Below are 18,998 nucleotides of genomic sequence, written 5' to 3'. Positions count from 1 at the left end.
CCCCGTTTGTGTTATTTTTTCAACTTTGTTCTTAAAGAGGACATATGATCCATTACTAACGTTATTTTATTGGTCTTTTTTGATGATCATAAAACAATGCTGGAGCCAGCAAGTCACATAGTGGTTTGTACGGATAAATAAACAAATAAATATGTTTTTAAAGGTCCTAAATAGTAATTCCATCCAGGTGTGTGTGATAACATTTCTGTCCCCCAGGAGGGGCATGGCAGAAAATAAGTGAGAACCACTGACCTAACCTAATCTGAATGAACTCTAGAGCAGCACTGAGCTTTCGGTGTTCTCTCCTCTCTCTATCAATATTTGCTCTTGTATGTGCTGGTCGGACACTTGCGGTAAAGTTGAACATTAAAGTTGAAGAGGGACCGCCCTCCTACAATAAGAAACGTGACATCAGTGTCAACTTTATCACAAATTGGAGTCGAAGGCCTACACTTGGAAGACATCAAGGTGTTTTATGGCCAACTATTGTCGTGATGATGTATGAAGTATCTGTCACTTCTGGACACTCTGCTGTATCTTCATCATAAGATAAGTTGTCCTGCTGAACAAGAAGTTTAAAAATTAAATATTGGGCAACCAGATCACATCGAGCTGGTTGAGTAAGGGTAAACAAGTGACTGAGTCATACTTTGACCTTGCGGTCAATATTCCCACCTATCAGGCGACACCAGGGTCTATGACGGGAGTCCACGAGTTGTGGTTTGGAGGTTCTGCTTGGAGGTCTAGATCATGGTCGGACGGACATCCTTTCTTCTCCTGTTGCTGCTGCACGGCTGCCTGGCAGAACATGGTATTTGATCTTTGCTTGTTTCCTTCATGCCAGCAGCTGCAGTGAAAATGGTAGACCATGGTAGACGATACCAGCGTAGACAATGGTATCGTCTACATGATAGTAAAAACTTTATAAACTTTATGTCAAGGACAGTTGACATAAAGCCTGTTGAGCGCAAGTGGCCAAAATAATACTAACACCTTTTAGTAGAATTAGCGCTGGTGTAAAATATGTTGTATATGCAGTTTTTCTTAACAGCCAGCTGGCCTCAGAAGTTTTGGTGCGAGCCCGACGAGCCAACCAGATGTTTGAAGAGTTGAAACAAGGTAAGCACCGACGCCCCAGGGCGAAAGAAGCAAGCCTATACTCAACATGGGTTGGTGTTATTGTTCTCAGGAGACCTAGAGCGAGAATGTGTGGAGGAAATTTGTGACCATGAGGAGGCTAGAGAGGTGTTCGAACAGGCGGACAAAACAGTACGAGTACACTGATTTGAATGTACTGACCATGAGAGCCACTCAGAGTCTAACTACATTCTTGGTTTGCTTTTAGGATGCCTTCTGGCTAAAATATCAGGGTGAGTACACTGTAGCATTTACCTCCAGGATGCACAAAGAAGAATACACAAAACTACTAAATAGTAGCAGAAGTTGAATCAAACATGAGCAAAGTCCGTAGCGGTTGAGGCACGCAATTACACAAACCGCTCGTGTGCGTGTGCATGTGTTTGTGTCCATGTAGACTGCAAAGGAACCACACTGGACCGAACACAGAGCAACGTCGGGGTGATCAGACAATGCTTGGAAGGTAAAGGCAGACAGAAGACTGGAACGTTAATGTGCGTCAGCATCCTTACTTCTGTGTGTATGGTGTGTGCCTGTGCTCAGGTCAGTGTATTTATGGCAAAGGACTCAACTATGATGGAGACATCCACATCACTAAATCAGGGAAACTCTGTCAGAGTTGGAATCAGGGGTTCCCGCATCCCATAATAAGGTAGCAGCTCCACCGTCCACAGACACACCCTTACTGGCCAAGTCAGCGGCTGCATATTTCAACACTCGTCTGCAGGGAGTTCAACGCTTCAGAACCAGGCAGCACCCTCAAGGAGAACTTCTGTCGGAACCCCGACGGCCAGGCAGACGGACCCTGGTGTTTCACTCAGGACCCGACAGTCCAGAAGGAGACGTGCTTGGTTCAAAAATGTGGCAAGTCTCACACATCAAGTCCAAGTCCATGTTAACTCTACTCAGCACTGTAAACCCCAATAAGTTAGCAGAACCCAAAAAAAGTGAGTTCATAAACTCAAACATTACAACATTAGTTAAAAGTACTCAAAATGGAACAACATGCTAAATGAACTCAACAGTTGTTAGAACTTTTTTAAGAACTTTGGGTATGCATAACTTCATTTATTTAAGTACTTTGAACATTTGGGTTTCCAGTGAGGAGGACTTTGCTCAGCTAGCTTTGCTCAGGGTTACCAACGTTACAGTAGAACATGGACACTTTTGCCTGACTCAACTATTTTGGGCCATCAAACTACTTCTAGAGGGTACTAGCTGTTACTATGTTACTATGTTTAGAGGTGCAAAGGGCTAATGAGAACACAAATTCAAGATAGTGTTTGTGCTCAAAAGGGGAAGACTTTGTTCCATCCACTGTGGCCCCCGCACGAACAAGGGATGCGAGTGCGTGTTTAAAGGATAACGGCATACACTACACTGGCGACCTGGCTGTCACGCTGCGGGGCGACACCTGCCTGCCGTGGTCAATGCCGGAGGTCAAGGTTCTGAGCAAGAACAAGGACTTCTTACCTGAAGTCAGCCTGCAGGACAACAAATGTCGTAACCCGGACAATGACCCCGAGGGCCCATGGTGCTATGCGCGTCTGGGAGTGTCTGGGAACGTGTCAGTGGAATACTGCGACCTACAGCTGTGTGGTAAATATGATGCCAGCGAGACTACTAGAACTGTTACACAACACCAATGGTGGCTCTCACCTGCGTGTGACCTGCAGAAGATCAGGTGCTTGACGACGACTTGCCCTTGGAGTCTGCTGATCGTCAGCGGTCCGTCCACGCACCTCCCAGAAAGGCCTTTTTTGACCCCACCTTCTTTGGACAAGGGGAGACTGGTAAGACACGGATTGTCGATGAAGATACAGGAGTTGCGTGCCATGAATGCGTGAAAACTGATGCTGCTGAGCTTGCTGTGTGCCAGTGTGTGGAGAGCGGCCCCAGTTTGAAAAGCTGCAGATCCAGGACGCCAATGAGAAGGAGCTGCTGGAGTCGTACAGAACTCAGCGCATCGTTGGGGGCAACGATGCCCAAGTGGCCTCTGCGCCATGGTAACCACACATGAACCGCCATCACAACTTGAATCCATCCCTTCAGATCCCACACTCATAACCTGAACCCATTTGATACGGACTTCAATGTGACTGCGTCCGCCAGGCAAGTGATGCTGTACAAACGAAGCCCGCAGGAGTTGCTGTGCGGCGCCAGCCTTATCAGCGACCAGTGGATCCTCACGGCCGCTCACTGCATCCTCTACCCACCATGGAACAAGAACTTCACCACTGCTGACATCCTGGTGCGCCTGGGAAAACATAACAGGGTCAAGTAAGACAAACATTCATTTGCCATCGCGTTTCTGGACGCGCCAACAACTTTGCTGCTGCTCGCCTTGCTCTTTCAGGTTTGAACGCAACATTGAGAAGATCGTAGCGATTGACAAAATCATTGTCCACCCAAAGTACAACTGGAAGGAGAATCTGAACCGAGACATTGCACTTCTGCACATGAGGCGGCCAATCGTCTTCACAGACGAGATCCACCCGGTCTGCCTCCCGAGCAAGAAGGTGGCTAAACTGTGAGTCTTTAGTGACGGACGTTTAGTGACGGACTTGGAATGTGACGTGAATATGTCGGCAAAATGAACATTCAGATGTGACTTTCCTTTTTGCAAACAGGTTGATGAATGCAGGGTTCAAAGGTCGCGTGACCGGCTGGGGAAACCTAAAGGAAGTCTGGGGCTCCTCCCATAGAGCTTTACCAACTGTCCTCCAGCAGATCCATCTGCCCATTGCTGACCAGAGCACTTGTAAAAGCTCCACTTCCATCAGGATCACTGACAACATGTTCTGTGCTGGTACGGTCTTCTTTGCTCCACGACACTTCTTCTTCTTCTGTGTCGGAACGCAGCGTCACATGACGCTGAAACCTGCTTATAGGTTACAAACCTGAAGACACAGAGCGAGGTGATGCTTGCGAGGGAGACAGTGGTGGACCTTTCGTGATGAAGGTGACAGAAGCATCATATTTATCAACTTTTTCATTATTTGCAGGAGTTTGAGAACCTGTTTATTTTCGCAGCACCCCGGAGAGAATCGCTGGTACCAGATTGGCATTGTGTCATGGGGCGAGGGTTGCGACCGCGACGGGAAGTATGGCTTCTTCACGCATGTTTTCAGGATGAGCAGGTGGATGAAGAAAGTCATTGAAAACTCTGAAGATGAGGGGTAGACTTATGCATATTTACACAAATAAAGTTTTCTGATTCACAAATGACTCGGAATCGACAGACAAATATAATCAACATTGTCTACCAACAGTTACAATAAAACATTTAAGTTACATTTTCCGTAAAAAGTTACTGTATTGATTCCCTTCACACATGCCAATGATCACACTCTCAAAAGTTCATCACATCATTCAAAAGAAGCAAAAAGTGTCAAACTTGGTCAGCTGCCTTCAAGTCTCCATCAGCTTGCTGGTGAGTCAAAAGGTGTCTGTCAAGGTGAGTCTTGCGAGTGTAGCTCTTGGGACAGGAAATGCAGGCGTACGGGCGATTGTTGCTGTGACACAGCATGTGTTTCTTCAGGTCGAACTTCCTTCGTAAACATTTTCCACATTCAGGACAAGGAAAAGGCTTCTCGCCTAGCATCCAAGTACACCAAACATGGCCGTCAGCCACATTCACATCCGGGGCGTCAAACATTTGGAGAGCAGTTGAACTTACCAGTGTGGATGCGGCGATGTTCAGTGAGGTGGCAAGAGTTGGAGAAGGACTTCCCGCACTCCTCGCAGGAGAACGGACGTTCGCCCGTGTGAATCCGCATGTGTTTTTGAAGGTCGCCTCCGGATGGCCAGCCCTTGCTGCAAACCGTGCACACGTACGGGCGCTCCCCGGTGTGCCGCCGCACATGTACATTGAGTCCAGCAAGCGCAGCAAAGTCTTTGGAACAGTAGGGGCAGCGGAACGGCCGCTCACCGCTGTGCCGCCTCAGGTGGCCCTCCAGCCCATCGCGGGTCTTGAACCATTTGCCACATTGAGGGCACAGGAAGCGATTGTCCGTGTTGTGACTTGTGCGGTGTGACTGAAGGCCGGTGAGCGAGGCAAATGACTTGTTGCACTGGTCGCACTTGTACGATCGGGTTTTGTGGGAGCGCTGATGGATACGAAGCAGAGTCACACCTGCAGAGAATCAGACACAACTTTATTGAAGCCGCACCCCCGCCAAGCGGAAGGCATGGTCAGAGGCCAGACGTTACCTGAGAACGTCTGCTCACAGAAGCGGCAGGAGAAGCACGGCTCGGCACCCTCCACCGAGTGCGTCTGCAGGTGTCGCAGAAGCTGCGACTGCGAGCTGAACATCTGCGAGCAAAGAGTGCAGGTGAGGTCAGGCGGCCGGTGCTGGAGGCTGTGTGCGTCTCTCTCCGTAGCCGACCCAAACACTTTGCCGCATTGGCTGCAGGTGGTCCCGCCATTTTCCTGGTGTGACTGCTTGTGATTGGTCAAACTGGACAGGTGAAGAAACGCCTTGTCACATTGGCCACATCGAAATACGGGCCGGGCCCGGTGACTGCGCTGATGTAAGAGCAGCTCAGCTTTGCTTGTGAACACGCCGTCACACTGAAAGCAAGGGTGGCTTCCAGTGGGGCGGGGCTCTTCAAGTCGCGGCTCCTCATCACAGGCATGTACGTTGTCCTGGTGAACAGCTGCTGTTGTGGTTAGGGTGTGGCCACAGGACTTGCTGGTTCGTAGGTGACGTATAACCTGCAGGCAAACAGCTCATTGTTCCTGATCTGGTTCCGGCCGTGATGCCGACATGGACACTCACCTGAGAACGGTAGATGAAACATTTCCCACATTTGGGACATTTGTGAGCCACTCGCTGAGAATGATGGGAAATGCTGTAAAGAGGGTCAGCCGTGATGTCAGTGCGTGGTTGATCGGACACGTGGTCAATAGAGTGCAAGTCCTTCAATCTGGTTGGAAAAGGTCGTTAGAAAGACACGCCAAATGGGGCACTTGCCCCACTGCTCTGGCAGGGAGGGAAACACCTCACCCTTGTGTCTCCAGGTTCACAGAATCCTTCGGATCAGCTGGTGGCATCTGGCCGGGCACAGTCTCCTCCTTTTCATCCTCCATCATCACCATCGCAGCCACATCCAGCTGGGTGGGACTCCCAATGTCAGAGTGGGCATCTGAATGTGCCTGGGGCGGGGGCTCGTGATTGGCTAGCTTTGTGATGAGGGGATGGGACCAAGCAGAGAGAAGAATCTTCTCTGTGTCACAATTAACTATAAAAAATGAAATGTTTTTTTTACAAATGTGGGTTTAAACACACAAAACACATGTTCAGGTGGCTGACAGCAACCTGCGGAGGCGACCCCAGGCTGACAGCTCTGATTGGCCAGTAGCATTTTCAGGTCATCTCTGTTGGCCACATTGAGACAGTCATCCAGGCCAGAAGGGGTTGCACTGAGCCATGACACAGCCTGAGAAACAAGCATCTGAGGTTAGTCCACGTTTATGTAGAAAGAGTGAGCACTTGGCAGCATAGTTTGTTAGTGATTGGCTGTGTCCCCATTTGTATACTTTGGAGTGCGTTCATTGTACAGTACAAGTACAGTCAAATTAAGTGTACTGTCAGCACCCGGATGTTGCACCACAAACTGCCCAAATGGGGAGTGAGTAGCAATCGACACAATAGTTGCCATCGTGGCTAAGTAGCGGAAGGGGTGGGCCTAACTTGAAATAACCCATAGCGGTGGAAGACAGTGAACCAAAAAAGGAGAAGGTAAATACTGTGATGGTTAGTTTGTGCAACTGTGCAAGAGGCGGCGACGTCAGGAGTTGGCAGGGGGTGGGGCGTTAAGTCAGCTGATGCACTGTTTGGATGCACAGCTTGAGAAGTCAAGTTTGGGATTTTCTATGCTTGTCATGAAGTACAGCAATAAAACTGTACTATGATGTGCAAATGTGAGGAATACATACATAGCAGGAAGGTACCTGTTTAAGGTCAGGGGCTGGAAAAAGCTGTTCCATCCTTCCTAGGAAGTCACAGAGGAGAGTCTGGAGAGCCCCGTCAAAGTTCTTATTGAACACGTCCTAAAGAGAAAAGCAAAAGAAAATAAAGTATGAGAGGACATGTGCATGATAAACGATGCATCTGCGCGTTGCTACCACTCTGACCTGCAACAGGCGCTGTCTCTCCAGGGGACTCACTTTATCAGTAAGACTCAATAGCGCAGAATCACAGTCATCAGTCAGTGATCCTGGTCTGGGCTGAAAAAATATATACACAAGAGTAGAAAAATGCAGCAAAGTTAATAATGACTAATTTGGTGTCTTTGAGTATATATTCCATAATGATGTCCTGTCTTGTCAATGATGACTGAACAAAGTCTAAAAGTGTCATGTGGTCTAACCGTTGCCGAGTGAACCCCTCCAAGTTGGGCGTGGCTGGGCTGCGTTTCATCACAGAGGGCTACCTGGGATTCAAAAAAAATTAATTAGGATGCTGAACTTTCAATTAACCTGATGTTTCATGTACCGTATTTTCTGGACTATAAATCGCTCCGGAGTATAAGTCGCACAAGGCCAAAAATGCATCATTAGGTAGAAAAAAAACATACATAAGTTGCACTGGAGTATAAGTCGTATTATTTGCGGGTAATATATTTTAACTACTTGACCAAAACAGACATTACGTCATCTTGGAAGGCAAGTTCTAACAATAATAAAAGAATAGAGAACAGGCTGAATAGGTGTAAGATATGCTAACACAATGCTTATTCAGATACACTAAAAATAAACATGAGCACAAAGGGTGTCCAGTGTTTATGGACCATAAACACTTTTTTCATTTATAAAAGTCGCTCTGGAGTATAAGTCGCAGGAACAGCCAACCTATGAAAAAGGTGCCACTTATAGTCCAAAAAATACGGTACATTTCCAGTCTTCTGGTGATGCAGAAGTGGAAAGAGTGCTCAATTGTCCTCAAGTGAAAGTATGAATTACTGAAATTTCTGAATTATTGAATTACTGAAAGTACAAGCCTCCAACAACCTGGTGCCAGGCCAGAACTGGTATTTCTTCCGTCGAATCACACTGGTACCCAAAACACCCACAATCTCCTCTCTCAATGACTACCGACCAGTGGAACTCACCTTCATCATAATGAAGTGCTTGGAGAGGTTAGGATTGACTGCTACACAACGTCCACTGCTAACCACATTGAAAGGTGGTGCACAGTAGTGGGCACCAACAAGTGAGGACACCTGGTCCACCGGTATAAAATCAACAACCTGGACCAGAGATCATCATGGACTTCAGGAGGAGTCGTCATCAACATCGTCAACAGCACCAGGTTCCTGGGACACCCTGATCTGGTCTCAGCTAATACTACTATCCAATTACAGTACTGCAAGTCAATGTAATTCATTACTTCCTACCTCTGAGAAAAAAAGACTTAAAAAGAAGAGATTTCAACAAGCCAATTATTGAGACAGAGGAAATAGACACATATACCTTGACCCTCATACCTTTCACACTCACATTCATAACCTTGACACATACCTTGACCCTCAGTGCTCGATGCAGCAAGCTCTTCTGCGTGTCTGTTAGTAGCTCAGGAACTGAATCGGTCACCAGGGACACAAAATCTTCCAGGATCCCATAATGCTTGACACTTTGCTGCTGTGCAACCTGCCACATTGCCGCCGTCAGCAGACGCAGAGGAGGGACAAGGAGACGCAAGGAGGACAAGGGCAGTGGGGAGGCTGCTGGGTGGGAGAATACAATTGTTAATCATTATCATATATGTCTTATTATTTATTTTCACAATGTGCCACACGGTGAGGTTTGCTGACGATTGACGACAACTACTCACGTATACAGGGGTACTTCATTTTTACCGTCTTAAGTGGTATACACGATTTTCAATGAGGACATTAGCAACTAAATGGGCCACATACAACGAGCAAATGCTATTTTTCAGCCATGCGATTAAGAGATAAAATTGATAGGCTACAGTGAAATTTAATCCATTTAATTGCCCTCTTCATTGAAATTATTAGAGATTGGTGTGCATAAATTGTAATAACATGTTCCTTTATGTACTCAAGTAAAATGCCCGTATGTTAGGCTAACTACATTACCAGGAAAATTAGCCTAGTCACAAAAACAAACTGCGTGTCTACAAACCCATTTTGCTGTTTAAGTCACACACTCGGTTTTCAACTCCGTCTTTATGTCAACTTATTCAGTCCCGCAGCGCACAGCCATTTTACCGGAAGTTGAAAAGTCCGGCATGATTCACTTCCTGTTTTCGTCACGGATGCGCTGCAGTGACGTCGTTGCGTGTCAGCCAATCACAACAAAACTTGTTGCTTGGTGGCGTCTCAATATAGTTATCGTTAGTCTATTGCTTCTCTTTATTAATAAAAATAAGGGGACTACCCCTAGAGTTTTTGGGTAAATGTAATTGATAAACCTATTGTATTGCTGTTTTCTCAGTTGCAATTACATATATTCACCAGAAGAGTGTGCTACTCACAAACTACACATATTCGCTGTTCAATTGTGCTTATTTAAAAAAAAGTTCTCAATTGCCTGGATAACGTTGAGAGGCGCTGGCCGAGATAAAAGTAACATTATTTGATTTTGATGAAATTATGGCTAATTTTGAATCAACAAGCAATAATCAATCATTCTAAAGGTAATTATTGTACAATATGATATGCAATTTACACGTTAGCATTATCTGCAGATTTTAAGGACAGCCAATGGCTACTTTTCTTAGGCCTGCACGCTAACCACTCGGCCGCCGTGCAGCCGCCATGACATATATATTGATTTAAACACATAAATAAAATAAATAACCAAATAAAGCAAAGTAAATACGTGACTCTTGTCTTTGTCAGCTTTCGTGGCTCTGCCTTAGATCCTCTAACCAGGCCTTAATCTGTCTTTCACTAAATGGATTATCGGGCTCTAAAGTGAGCGTGAGTGAAGAAGTGACGCTTTGCAGCATGTCCGTCAGTTGGCACGGAAACACGAGCCTGTTGATTATCTTTGTTAGCCCATTGGAACGTTGCCTGCTTTAATGGACTCAGATGAAGAAGCCGAAGTCTTTCCGGCACATCCGAGGCCTTCGGTTGCAGAGGAAGAAGACGAGGAGGAGGATGATGATGCAAAGATCTTCAACGCCTGGATGCAGCGGTACAGGGGTGGACAACAGAAGAACAAACCGGAAGAGGACGCGGACAATGAAGCGGAGGAAAGAGCTGAAAGCAGGAACAACTCGGAGTCTGCAGTCCGTCTTCAATCAAAGCGCCGCTCATCACTGCCGTGTCTGGTAAGATCTCGTCTGTGATGAGCCATGTCCTTCATAAGGGAACATCACCCATCATTTCTCTTAATATCGGTGGTCCTCATTTACGGTTACATACGTAGAACACACTATATGTACACTAGAATACACTAGATGCTGAATACCGACTGCAATCATTGGACTCTCATGACCATCATTAAGGGTAAGAGCGTACGTCAACATCAACAATCTCTTCCATCTATTGACGCCAAAACAACATCAGCAAACTGTCAACTTTTTGGTCTCTTATGAACTCATTTTTAAGTCTTTTTGTCATTTGTTGCCTTCATTCATCCATTTTCTACCTCCTATCCTCACGAGGGTCGCGGGGGTGCTGGAGCCTATCCCAGCTGTCTTCCACCCTGGACTGGTGGCCAGCCAATCCCAGGGCACATATAGACAAACAACCATTCACACTCACATTCATACCTATGGACAATTTGGAGTGGCTAATTAACCTAGCATGTTTTTGGAATGTGGGAGGAAACCGGAGTACCCGGAGAAAAGCCACGCATGCACGGGGAGAACATGCAAACTCCACACAGAGATGAGTTGAACCCTGGTCTCCTAGCTGTGAGGTCTGCGCGCTAACCACTCGGCTGCCGTGCAGCCGGACCGTATCTTGTTTTCCTAAAAATAAAAAATAATAATTATTGAAGAGATTCATTTTCTACCGCTTATCCTCACGAGGGTCGCGGGGGTGCTGGAGCCTATCCCAGCTGTCTTCGGGCGAGAGGCGGGGTACACCCTGGACTGGTTTTTGGCACGGGGAGAACATGCAAACCCCACACAGAGATGGCCGAGGGTGGACTCAAACTCGGGTCTCCTAGCTGTGTGGCCTGCACGCTAACCACTCATCCGCCATGTAGCTCAATGGTTGCAATTAGAATAAAACGTTAAAGCATCCATCCATCTTTCATGTCATTACGAGTTGGAAATGACTCCAGGAATCCCTCAGTGAAGCTCAGCCTCCGTTCCATCCAGGACTGTCATGTGGGAGGATGACTTTCCTATGTTGGATATGCTGGCTACCATCAAGGCACGCATGAGTCTAAGGATGGTTGGTCTCTACTGGATGAATCTATTGTAACTCCACCTCCACTGGTCTGTGCAGGCGCCCCAGTCCACCATGCAGCTGGCTCATGTCCACTCCTGCACCCAGACTCCGGTGACAGCCGGGACCCTCTTGCGGCGATCCTCCTCTCGCCGACTCCTTCCATCACAGCATGATGCTGCTTCCATCGCGCCTGTGGCCGAGCGAAGGTCGTCCCTCATACCCACAATCCCTGAGTGCATTATGCCTGACAGAAAGAGTCAGTTCAGGAGACGCAACGCCAGCTCTCTGGTGGGTGGTAACCATGGCAACACACTGTATGACATCAGCGGCTCACCCAGGGCTCGGCTGGGGCACCAACGGGTGGAAGGTTTATAAACATGCTGCAGACCGCAACAGATAAAGATAAACAGTTACTTCCTGAGCATTGTTAACATGCTCTTGAGCAAGGCATCAAACTCTGAAATCCTTCATGGTCCACATTGCTTGTTTGAATGAGTTATTGGTGCGGTATACTGTTTACATTGCAGGGGTCCCCAACCTTTTTTGGTTTATTCCCCAACAGTACCTGAACACACCGTAGAACCTTAGCCAGATCAGAGCGGGTCAAATGTGTCCTGGCAGCCTGAAATCGACTCAACAGGGCGGCCTGCTGTTGTGGCGTACAAATACAGGTCGCTCCTGGCAATTGGGTATAAATCCAAGTGCGTTTGTGTATGTAACTGCAAGGCGAAGGTTAGCGCTAGAAGTCATGTGACACACGAAAGATTGTGCTTACGTTATTGTGCTTACTTGAAGTTACGTCAGAGTTTTTCATTTTTGTACTTGAATTTGTTTTCTAGGTTTATTTGCAAAACAAAGTGCATTTGTTTCTGAATGATGTTTTGTATTTGCTAATCAGTAACTGTTACATTTGTTCACTTCCTGGTTTCCTAATATAATTTAAATTGTTTTTCCTTTATTTTATTTAATAATATTTGTACATATTTATTCATGTTTTTATTAATTTTATTTTTATTTCATATAATTTAAGTTTTTTATTTTATTTTTTAAATTTATTATATTCATTTTATTTATTTATTTTATCTATTTATTTATTTTTGTCCCGTAGCAAAGTACTGGGTGATATGAGCATCCAATGCCATAATGGGTACCATAGAGCGTGTCAATATAGTGATATATATAGCACATCATGACTGGTTCAAGACTCTTCATCCTTGTATTTAGCAAACATCAACTGCTTGTATTGTTTCTTGAATTGGCTCATCGTTGTGCATTGTTTGACTTCCTTTTATTATTTTATTGTTAAAGACTTTTTCAATTTGAGTTTGGTTGTGAATAAAAGAAGTTGTGTGTGTTTTGGCAGGATTTGAACCCTATGCATATGGTAACGTAAGAACATAATATAAAGTATGCGTGTGTGTGTATTACAGAGTGATGCTGACAGCGCGTGTCGAATATGCCGCAATAACCTCAACCAAGGTTCCGGTGGCCTCCGAGAGCTGCAATGCACACACACGTTCCATCGAGAGGTAACATGACGTGATGTTTGGCTGAATATACTAGCTAATATACTACACTAGCTAATATACTAGCATATTACTAATATAATACTGTTTGCTCTTCCAGTGCATAGAGGAATGGTTATGGAAGAAACAGTTGTGTCCCACATGTAACATCCAAGTCTTGACGCCACAGCAGGGGGACTACTGGAGCTCCACCAAGGTCATTGTGCCTTGAGACCCCCGAGACCCCCCTGAGACCAGACTCACTAATCACTGAGACACCGGGTGGGTGGGTTGATATTAATAAATGAATAACTTCATTGTTTGTAATATCATTTTGCATCAAATGATAGAGAATATTTCACTGGATCGACGGGCAAACTAAAGAAGAGACGGAACAGTGGCCAAGTGGACTTCGGCCCAACTTCTGTGATGAATCACTTTAGTGTAACTTTATTTTCTTTGCTTTTCTTTTCTAACAACAATCATTTTGCCCTAGACCAGTGATTCCCAAAGTGTGGGCCGCGGCACCTTGGTAGGCCGTGGTGGTGCTGCAGGTGGGCCATGAAAGGTCATAAAAAATATGATTCATTTTTGAAAAAAAATATTTTTATTGTAAAATATTTATTGCACGATTAAAAAAATATTTGTAGGCCTAAGTAATAACCTATTGAGGGTTATTGACCTGTCACAATATTTTAGGAACCTGATACAGTTTATGATTGGAACGTAGCTCTCTGGTCATCAGGACAGTTTTGAATGCAGTTATGAAAAGTATGAGAATGAATTCTGTCTTATGTGTACACCACACATTAAAAGTTTGGTCTTCCTTTATTCCCCTGCTTTCACTTCAATCCTGAATTTTAATAATAATCATAATAATAATGATGATGATGATGATTATTATATATTGTACATATTTGTATATATTACATATCTATTATATATAATAAAAATAATGATATTATTATTGTAATCCTCCTCCAGCTGAGAGGCATCCCTCTGAGCACGCTGGCCCCCAACTGAAGGAACGATGAAGCGTGGCGCTAAGCAGCTAGCATTGTCGTGCTAAAGATAGCCCACTAAAGCTATTTGGATAATAGGAAGCTGCAGAGCCGCGCCGCTAACGAGGATGAGGATAATGAAGAACGTCAACAACAGAGCAAGAGAAGTGTTTGACAACAGAGATGGAAGTACTGTAGGTACTGTAACTGTTAGCAGTGGATGGAAGTAATTAAACAACGCTTGTTAGCAACATTGGTCCCGCCTACAATTCGGCCAAATCAGCCAGGAGATTAAACATTCAAAAACTGTGGAAATAGTTAGCGTATTGTAATAAAATAATATTTACTGTAATATAATGATACATTTCTATGTATTTCCCACTCACATTCATACCTATGGACAATCTGGAGTGGCCAATTAACCTAGCATGTTTTTGGAATGTGGGAGGAAACCGGAGTACCCGGAGAAAACCCACGCATGCACGGGGAGAACATGCAAACTCCACACAGAGATGCCTGAGGGTGGAATCGAACTCGGGTTTCCTAGCCGTGAGGTTTGCATGCTAACCACTCGTCCACCGTGCTGCCTGGCATACCAAATATTTTGGTTAAAAGTGGATAAAAAGAGCAGGACTCAAGTGACTTTGTTGTGCATTTTTCATCAACATTGTGAAATGAAATCAGGTTTTGGAGGCAAAAGAAAAAGGTCAATATTATGGGATATCGGATCAGTCAGGTAATCATTTTGGCCACCATTGTACATATACCGTATTTTCCAGACTATAAGTGGCACTTTTTTTCATAGGTTGGCTGTTCCTGCGACTTATACTCCAGAGCGACTTATAAATGAAAAAAGTGTTTATGTTCCATAAACCCTGGACACCTTTTGTGTTCATGTTTATTTTTAGTGTAGCTGAATAAGCATTGTGTTAGCATATCTTACACCTATTCAGCCTGTTCTCTATTCTTTTATTGGTACAACTTGCCTTCCAAGAGGACCTAATGTCTGTTTTGGTCAAGCAGTCCAAATAAATTACCCGCAAAAAATGCCACTTATCCTCCAGTGTGACTTATGTATGTTTTTTTCTACCTAATGATGCATTTTTGGCCTTGTGCCACTTATACTCCAGTGCGATTTATGGATGTTTTTTTCTAGCTAATGATGCATTTTTGGCCTTGTGCCACTTATACTCCAGTGCGACTTATGGATGTTTTTTTCTACCGAATGATGCATTTTTGGCCTTGTGCCACTTATACTCGGGAGCGACTTATAGTCCAGAAAATATGGTAAATGTCAAATATGTAGCATCCACTTTAGCTTTCTGGTCCAAAATCATCAGGACGCTGCTAACAAGCATGCAATTGTGTGTTTTCCACAATAGTGAACGCGATGCAGGTTTCCATGGCGACTTCCCACAGATGCCGAGTCAGACCATCTCGTACTGGTTGGTGTGGATGAAGTGGGACAGGCAGCAGGCCAAGGACATGCCGATGAGCTGCAGCACACAAATGTTTGTTAGAGTCCGTACGGGAAGTTGCTCTCTACCTTTGGTGACGTTGGAAGCTCTGCTGCTGGCCAAGACTGAGGCACCTGGGAGAAGGCGATCCCAAAGGTCACCCCGGCGATGATTCCCATGTTGCTCTCAATGAAGGAAGTCACAATTTCATAACAACCCTGCAGGTAGTTTTGTCTTCATTCAGTGGCTTTGCTCGGGCACGCTGGTGACCTCAGTACTTCTCACCTGCTTGTGGACCTTGTGGGCCGCCAGCGTGGAATTCTTCAAGTCTGACTCTTTGCAGTCGGAGAAAGCAACACAGCAGCTGACCGGAATTCCGCCAGTTGGGAAGTAGTCGCTAGCCAACCAAGTTGTGTAGTTGCGGACACCGCAGCAGCGCAGCTGCAGAGTTGAGAAAGCATGTGATCAGCCGACACGCCTGTAGGGCGACCAACACGACCGGAGTACTCACTCTGCGCTGGACATCGTCCACAGCCACGCTCAGGTCGCCTCGTCCGTCATATCGCAACACAGCCTCGCTGAACGTGGTGAGGAACGTGCCTTTGATCTGGTCCCGCACGCACACACAACCACACAGCAAACACGGCGGTCACATGACTGGAGCTGCGGTCAAGTCAAATGTTTGCTCAAAGGTGCGGCGGTCAAACCTCGTGACGGAAGATGAAGCCTGATATTCCAGCGATGAGCTCAATTAAGAAGATGAGAGACAGAGAGACTGCGTACTGGTGTGGACAGACGGGACACGGCAACAGGCAGGGGTCAGAGGTCACAGTCACATGATGTGAAGTAAACAAGCAATGTTGCTGATGGATGACCAAATATGACCAAATATGACCAAATATGACCATATATGACCAAATATGGCCAAATATGGCCAAATATGACCATATATGACCAAATATGACCAAATATGACCATATATGACCAAATATGACCAAATATGACCAAATATGACCAAATATGACCAAATATGGCCAAATATGACCAAATATGGCCAAATATGACCATATATGACCAAATATGACCAAATATGACCAAATATGACCAAATATGACCAAATATGACCAAATATGGCCAAATATGACCAAATATGACCAGATATGACCAAATATGACCAAATATGACCAAATATGACCAAATGACCAGATATGACCAAATATGACCAGATATGGCCAAATATGACCAAATATGACCAAATATGACCAAATATGACCAAATATGACCAAATATGACTAAATATGACCAAATATGACCAGATATGACTAAATATGACCAAATATGGCTACTGATATCCCACATTCCAAAAACATGCTAGGTTAATTGGCCACTCCAAATTGTCCATAGGTATGAATGTGAGTGTGAATGGTTGTTTGTCTATATGTGCCCAGGGATTGGCTGGCCACCAGTCCAGGGTGGAAGACAGCTGGGATAGGCTCCAGCACCCCCCAAAACCTAGTGAGGATAAGGGGCATAGAAAATAGATGGATAACAATTCAGTCTTGGATGAGTTTGACTGCGGCACACAACTTTAAGTGGGAAGTAGCGGTAGAGTACTACTGCTGTTCCCGTCAAGGTCAGTTCTCCACAAAGACTTTGGTCGGTTCCTCTCAACTTGTCTCACTATGTTGACTTTGACTTGAATTATGAGGCATGATCCAGCACATTAAGCTCATATACATAAGCATAAACATATTGGAAGCTCAGTCTGCTGACTTACTGAGGTACTGGGGTACTGGGGTACTGAGGTACTGGGGTACTGAGGTACTGGGGTACTGAGGTCCTGGGGTACTGGGGTACTGAGGTACTGGGGTACTGAGGTACTGGGGTACTGAGGTCCTGGGGTACTGGGGTACTGAGGCACTGGGGTGATATTCCCAAGGTAAGCCACAACAACAGAATGGATTTTCCAGCATGAAGAGCTGCTATGAGAAATATGGATGTTTCATATCCATATGTGTTTCAGCATCATCCTGAACATCAGGAGAAGCTGCAAGTCAACAGCCAGGTTCTCGCTCTCACCACTTTAAGCATCCAAGGCCGCCCCCTGCAGGTGGCGAAGCAGCCAAACAGCCCAAAGAGAACAATGGCAGCTCCGGTGCCAGTGAGGACAATGGGAGCATTGGACGGCGCACTGGAGATCAGCAACGTGTAAGGACTCAGCATGAACCTCCACCATAGGCCCACCGACAGGAGGACCACTCCTGTCACCTGTGAGGAGGAGGAGGAGGAGGAGTTTAGCTGGCCGGTGGAAAGGAGCACAAGCCGAGTCAGGACAGAAAGACCAGTGAAACCAGTGAAACCAGTGAAACCAGTGAAACCAGTGAAACCAGTGAAACCAGTGAAACCAGCATCTTCATGTTGTGGATGTTTTCATCTGGTTGGCCCAGTTAGACCCTCTCTTCATTGTCAGTTGGGTGTGAGAGCCCCGCCCTACTTCTCGCCATTCTGCAGATGATTCAGCACCTGAACTCTGACCTCAGATGCAGTATTGCATAGTAAAGTATTAAGTATTAGTATTACTGTGGTACCCGTACATGTTTACATGAGTGCAGCAAATGGACACGTTTGTGTAATACTCTCCAGTCAAACCTTGGTTTTTGAACGCCACAGTTCTCGTATGCCCAAATTGTTCATCCATTGTCGGACACTCGAATACGCTCAAGTCCCTCAAATGCATCACAAATCTTCAGGTTCCAAGAATAAACGCGTCAATTTGGACTTTTGCTGAAGTCATCATCCTGGAATGTATCTTTACTTTATTGACTCAAGTACCACTTTGGGTGCCGAGTTCTTATTGCGTACTAACCCTAACCCTAATCCTAACCCTAACCCTAATCCTAACCCTAATCCTAATCCTAACCCTAATCCTAACCCTAATCCTAACCCTAATCCTAACCCTAACCCTAATCCTAACCCTTATTGCGTATACTTCTTAGAGCAGGCTTTTCAAATGTTTCTTTTATCCACGACTCCTCAAGCCCAACATCCTGAAGCCTTTCACAATAAAGCGTCAACCCAAGATCAGCCCAATGAAAGCGGCGTCTCACCCAGAAAACGAAGGAGTAGAACAGCAGCAGCATCTTCACACACAAGATGAGCGGTTTGGTCTCCATCCTCCTCGGCGCCATTGCTCCACTCTCCACTTTCTTCTTTCTTTATCAGTCTGCCGCTGCCTTTCTCACTCACAATTAAATCACAGGCACACGGTTACTTGGACCCCAGACCAGACCAGCCCGAGCTCATCTGTCATGCTCCCACTGGAACACGGCGGCACCGAGCGAGGCCTCATATGGCGGAGAAGCTCATACTTCACACCCGGACCACACAATTAGCGTGAGAGTGAAGCTGTGACAGCGCCATGTGAATCAGCTGCAGGCACCAGAACCCAACATCTCCATCTCCAGCTGCTTGGAGATGTTGGGTTCACAGCGTGTTTAGCTTCCATTCAACATCTCAACTTT

At 45.6% G+C, this 18,998-nt stretch overlaps 4 protein-coding genes across 4 annotated transcripts; 2 read left to right on the top strand and 2 right to left on the bottom strand.

Moving 5' to 3' along the window:
• Positions 1-655: 655 nt before the first annotated feature.
• On the top strand, positions 656-4,433 carry f2 (coagulation factor II (thrombin)). The gene is made up of 15 exons (XM_058050892.2): positions 656-811; positions 1,039-1,119; positions 1,190-1,269; positions 1,346-1,370; positions 1,535-1,600; positions 1,681-1,789; positions 1,865-2,001; positions 2,434-2,736; positions 2,814-2,930; positions 3,017-3,143; positions 3,250-3,417; positions 3,494-3,667; positions 3,768-3,946; positions 4,029-4,099; positions 4,171-4,433. The coding sequence occupies exons 1-15, from the start codon at positions 751-753 to the stop codon at positions 4,318-4,320; spliced, it is 1,848 nt and encodes a 615-aa protein (XP_057906875.2). The 5' UTR covers positions 656-750; the 3' UTR covers positions 4,321-4,433.
• LOC131104101 (uncharacterized) lies at positions 4,129-9,792 on the bottom strand. Its single transcript, XM_058050890.2, has 11 exons — positions 9,290-9,792; positions 8,663-8,865; positions 7,513-7,575; positions 7,277-7,369; positions 7,094-7,192; positions 6,459-6,579; positions 6,147-6,381; positions 5,919-6,066; positions 5,350-5,854; positions 4,817-5,272; positions 4,129-4,734 (listed from the first exon to the last, which is right to left on the bottom strand). Exons 1-11 carry the CDS (start codon positions 9,291-9,293, stop codon positions 4,529-4,531), a joined length of 2,133 nt encoding a protein of 710 aa, XP_057906873.2. The 5' UTR covers positions 9,294-9,792; the 3' UTR covers positions 4,129-4,528.
• A 289-nt stretch (positions 9,793-10,081) lies between these two features.
• LOC131104107 (uncharacterized) lies at positions 10,082-13,368 on the top strand. Its single transcript, XM_058050900.2, has 4 exons — positions 10,082-10,442; positions 11,572-11,802; positions 12,945-13,043; positions 13,141-13,368. Exons 1-4 carry the CDS (start codon positions 10,191-10,193, stop codon positions 13,249-13,251), a joined length of 693 nt encoding a protein of 230 aa, XP_057906883.2. The 5' UTR covers positions 10,082-10,190; the 3' UTR covers positions 13,252-13,368.
• A 1,242-nt stretch (positions 13,369-14,610) lies between these two features.
• Positions 14,611-18,739, bottom strand: LOC131104106 (tetraspanin-7-like). The gene is made up of 7 exons (XM_058050899.2): positions 18,585-18,739; positions 17,557-17,745; positions 16,185-16,259; positions 15,989-16,084; positions 15,763-15,918; positions 15,612-15,695; positions 14,611-15,516 (listed from the first exon to the last, which is right to left on the bottom strand). Exons 1-7 carry the CDS (start codon positions 18,663-18,665, stop codon positions 15,448-15,450), a joined length of 750 nt encoding a protein of 249 aa, XP_057906882.2. The 5' UTR covers positions 18,666-18,739; the 3' UTR covers positions 14,611-15,447.
• Between the last annotated feature and the right edge of the window lie 259 nt (positions 18,740-18,998).

The sequence above is a fragment of the Doryrhamphus excisus genome, linkage group LG15, assembly GCF_037039965.1.
Source record: "Doryrhamphus excisus strain RoL-2023G ecotype Guam linkage group LG15, RoL_Dexc_Guam_v1.1, whole genome shotgun sequence".
NCBI classification, from domain to species: Eukaryota; Metazoa; Chordata; class Actinopteri; order Syngnathiformes; family Syngnathidae; genus Doryrhamphus; species Doryrhamphus excisus.
The sequence above is the reverse complement of the archived record's forward strand: the minus strand, read 5'-3'. Positions and strand labels throughout refer to the sequence as shown.

Bases quoted from the DNA above. Each gene is read 5' to 3' on its own strand.
- f2 (XM_058050892.2), top strand. From the start codon at position 751: ATGGTCGGACGGACATCCTTTCTTCTCCTGTTGCTGCTGCACGGCTGC. The intron at 2,931-3,016 runs GTAAGACACGGA...GCTGTGTGCCAG, and splicing joins CTTTGGACAAGGGGAGACTG to TGTGTGGAGAGCGGCCCCAG. The intron at 3,668-3,767 runs GTGAGTCTTTAG...TTTTGCAAACAG, and splicing joins AGCAAGAAGGTGGCTAAACT to GTTGATGAATGCAGGGTTCA.
- LOC131104106 (XM_058050899.2), bottom strand. From the start codon at position 18,665: ATGGCGCCGAGGAGGATGGAGACCAAACCGCTCATCTTGTGTGTGAAG. The intron at 16,085-16,184 runs GTTTGACCGCCG...GTGCGGGACCAG, and splicing joins GCTTCATCTTCCGTCACGAG to ATCAAAGGCACGTTCCTCAC. The intron at 15,919-15,988 runs GTGAGTACTCCG...TCAACTCTGCAG, and splicing joins TGGACGATGTCCAGCGCAGA to CTGCGCTGCTGCGGTGTCCG.
- LOC131104107 (XM_058050900.2), top strand. From the start codon at position 10,191: ATGGACTCAGATGAAGAAGCCGAAGTCTTTCCGGCACATCCGAGGCCT. The intron at 10,443-11,571 runs GTAAGATCTCGT...TGGTCTGTGCAG, and splicing joins GCTCATCACTGCCGTGTCTG to GCGCCCCAGTCCACCATGCA. The intron at 13,044-13,140 runs GTAACATGACGT...TTGCTCTTCCAG, and splicing joins CACACACGTTCCATCGAGAG to TGCATAGAGGAATGGTTATG.
- LOC131104101 (XM_058050890.2), bottom strand. The intron at 6,067-6,146 runs GTGAGGTGTTTC...TTTTCCAACCAG, and splicing joins GTGAACCTGGAGACACAAGG to ATTGAAGGACTTGCACTCTA. The intron at 4,735-4,816 runs GTAAGTTCAACT...CTTGGATGCTAG, and splicing joins ACATCGCCGCATCCACACTG to GCGAGAAGCCTTTTCCTTGT.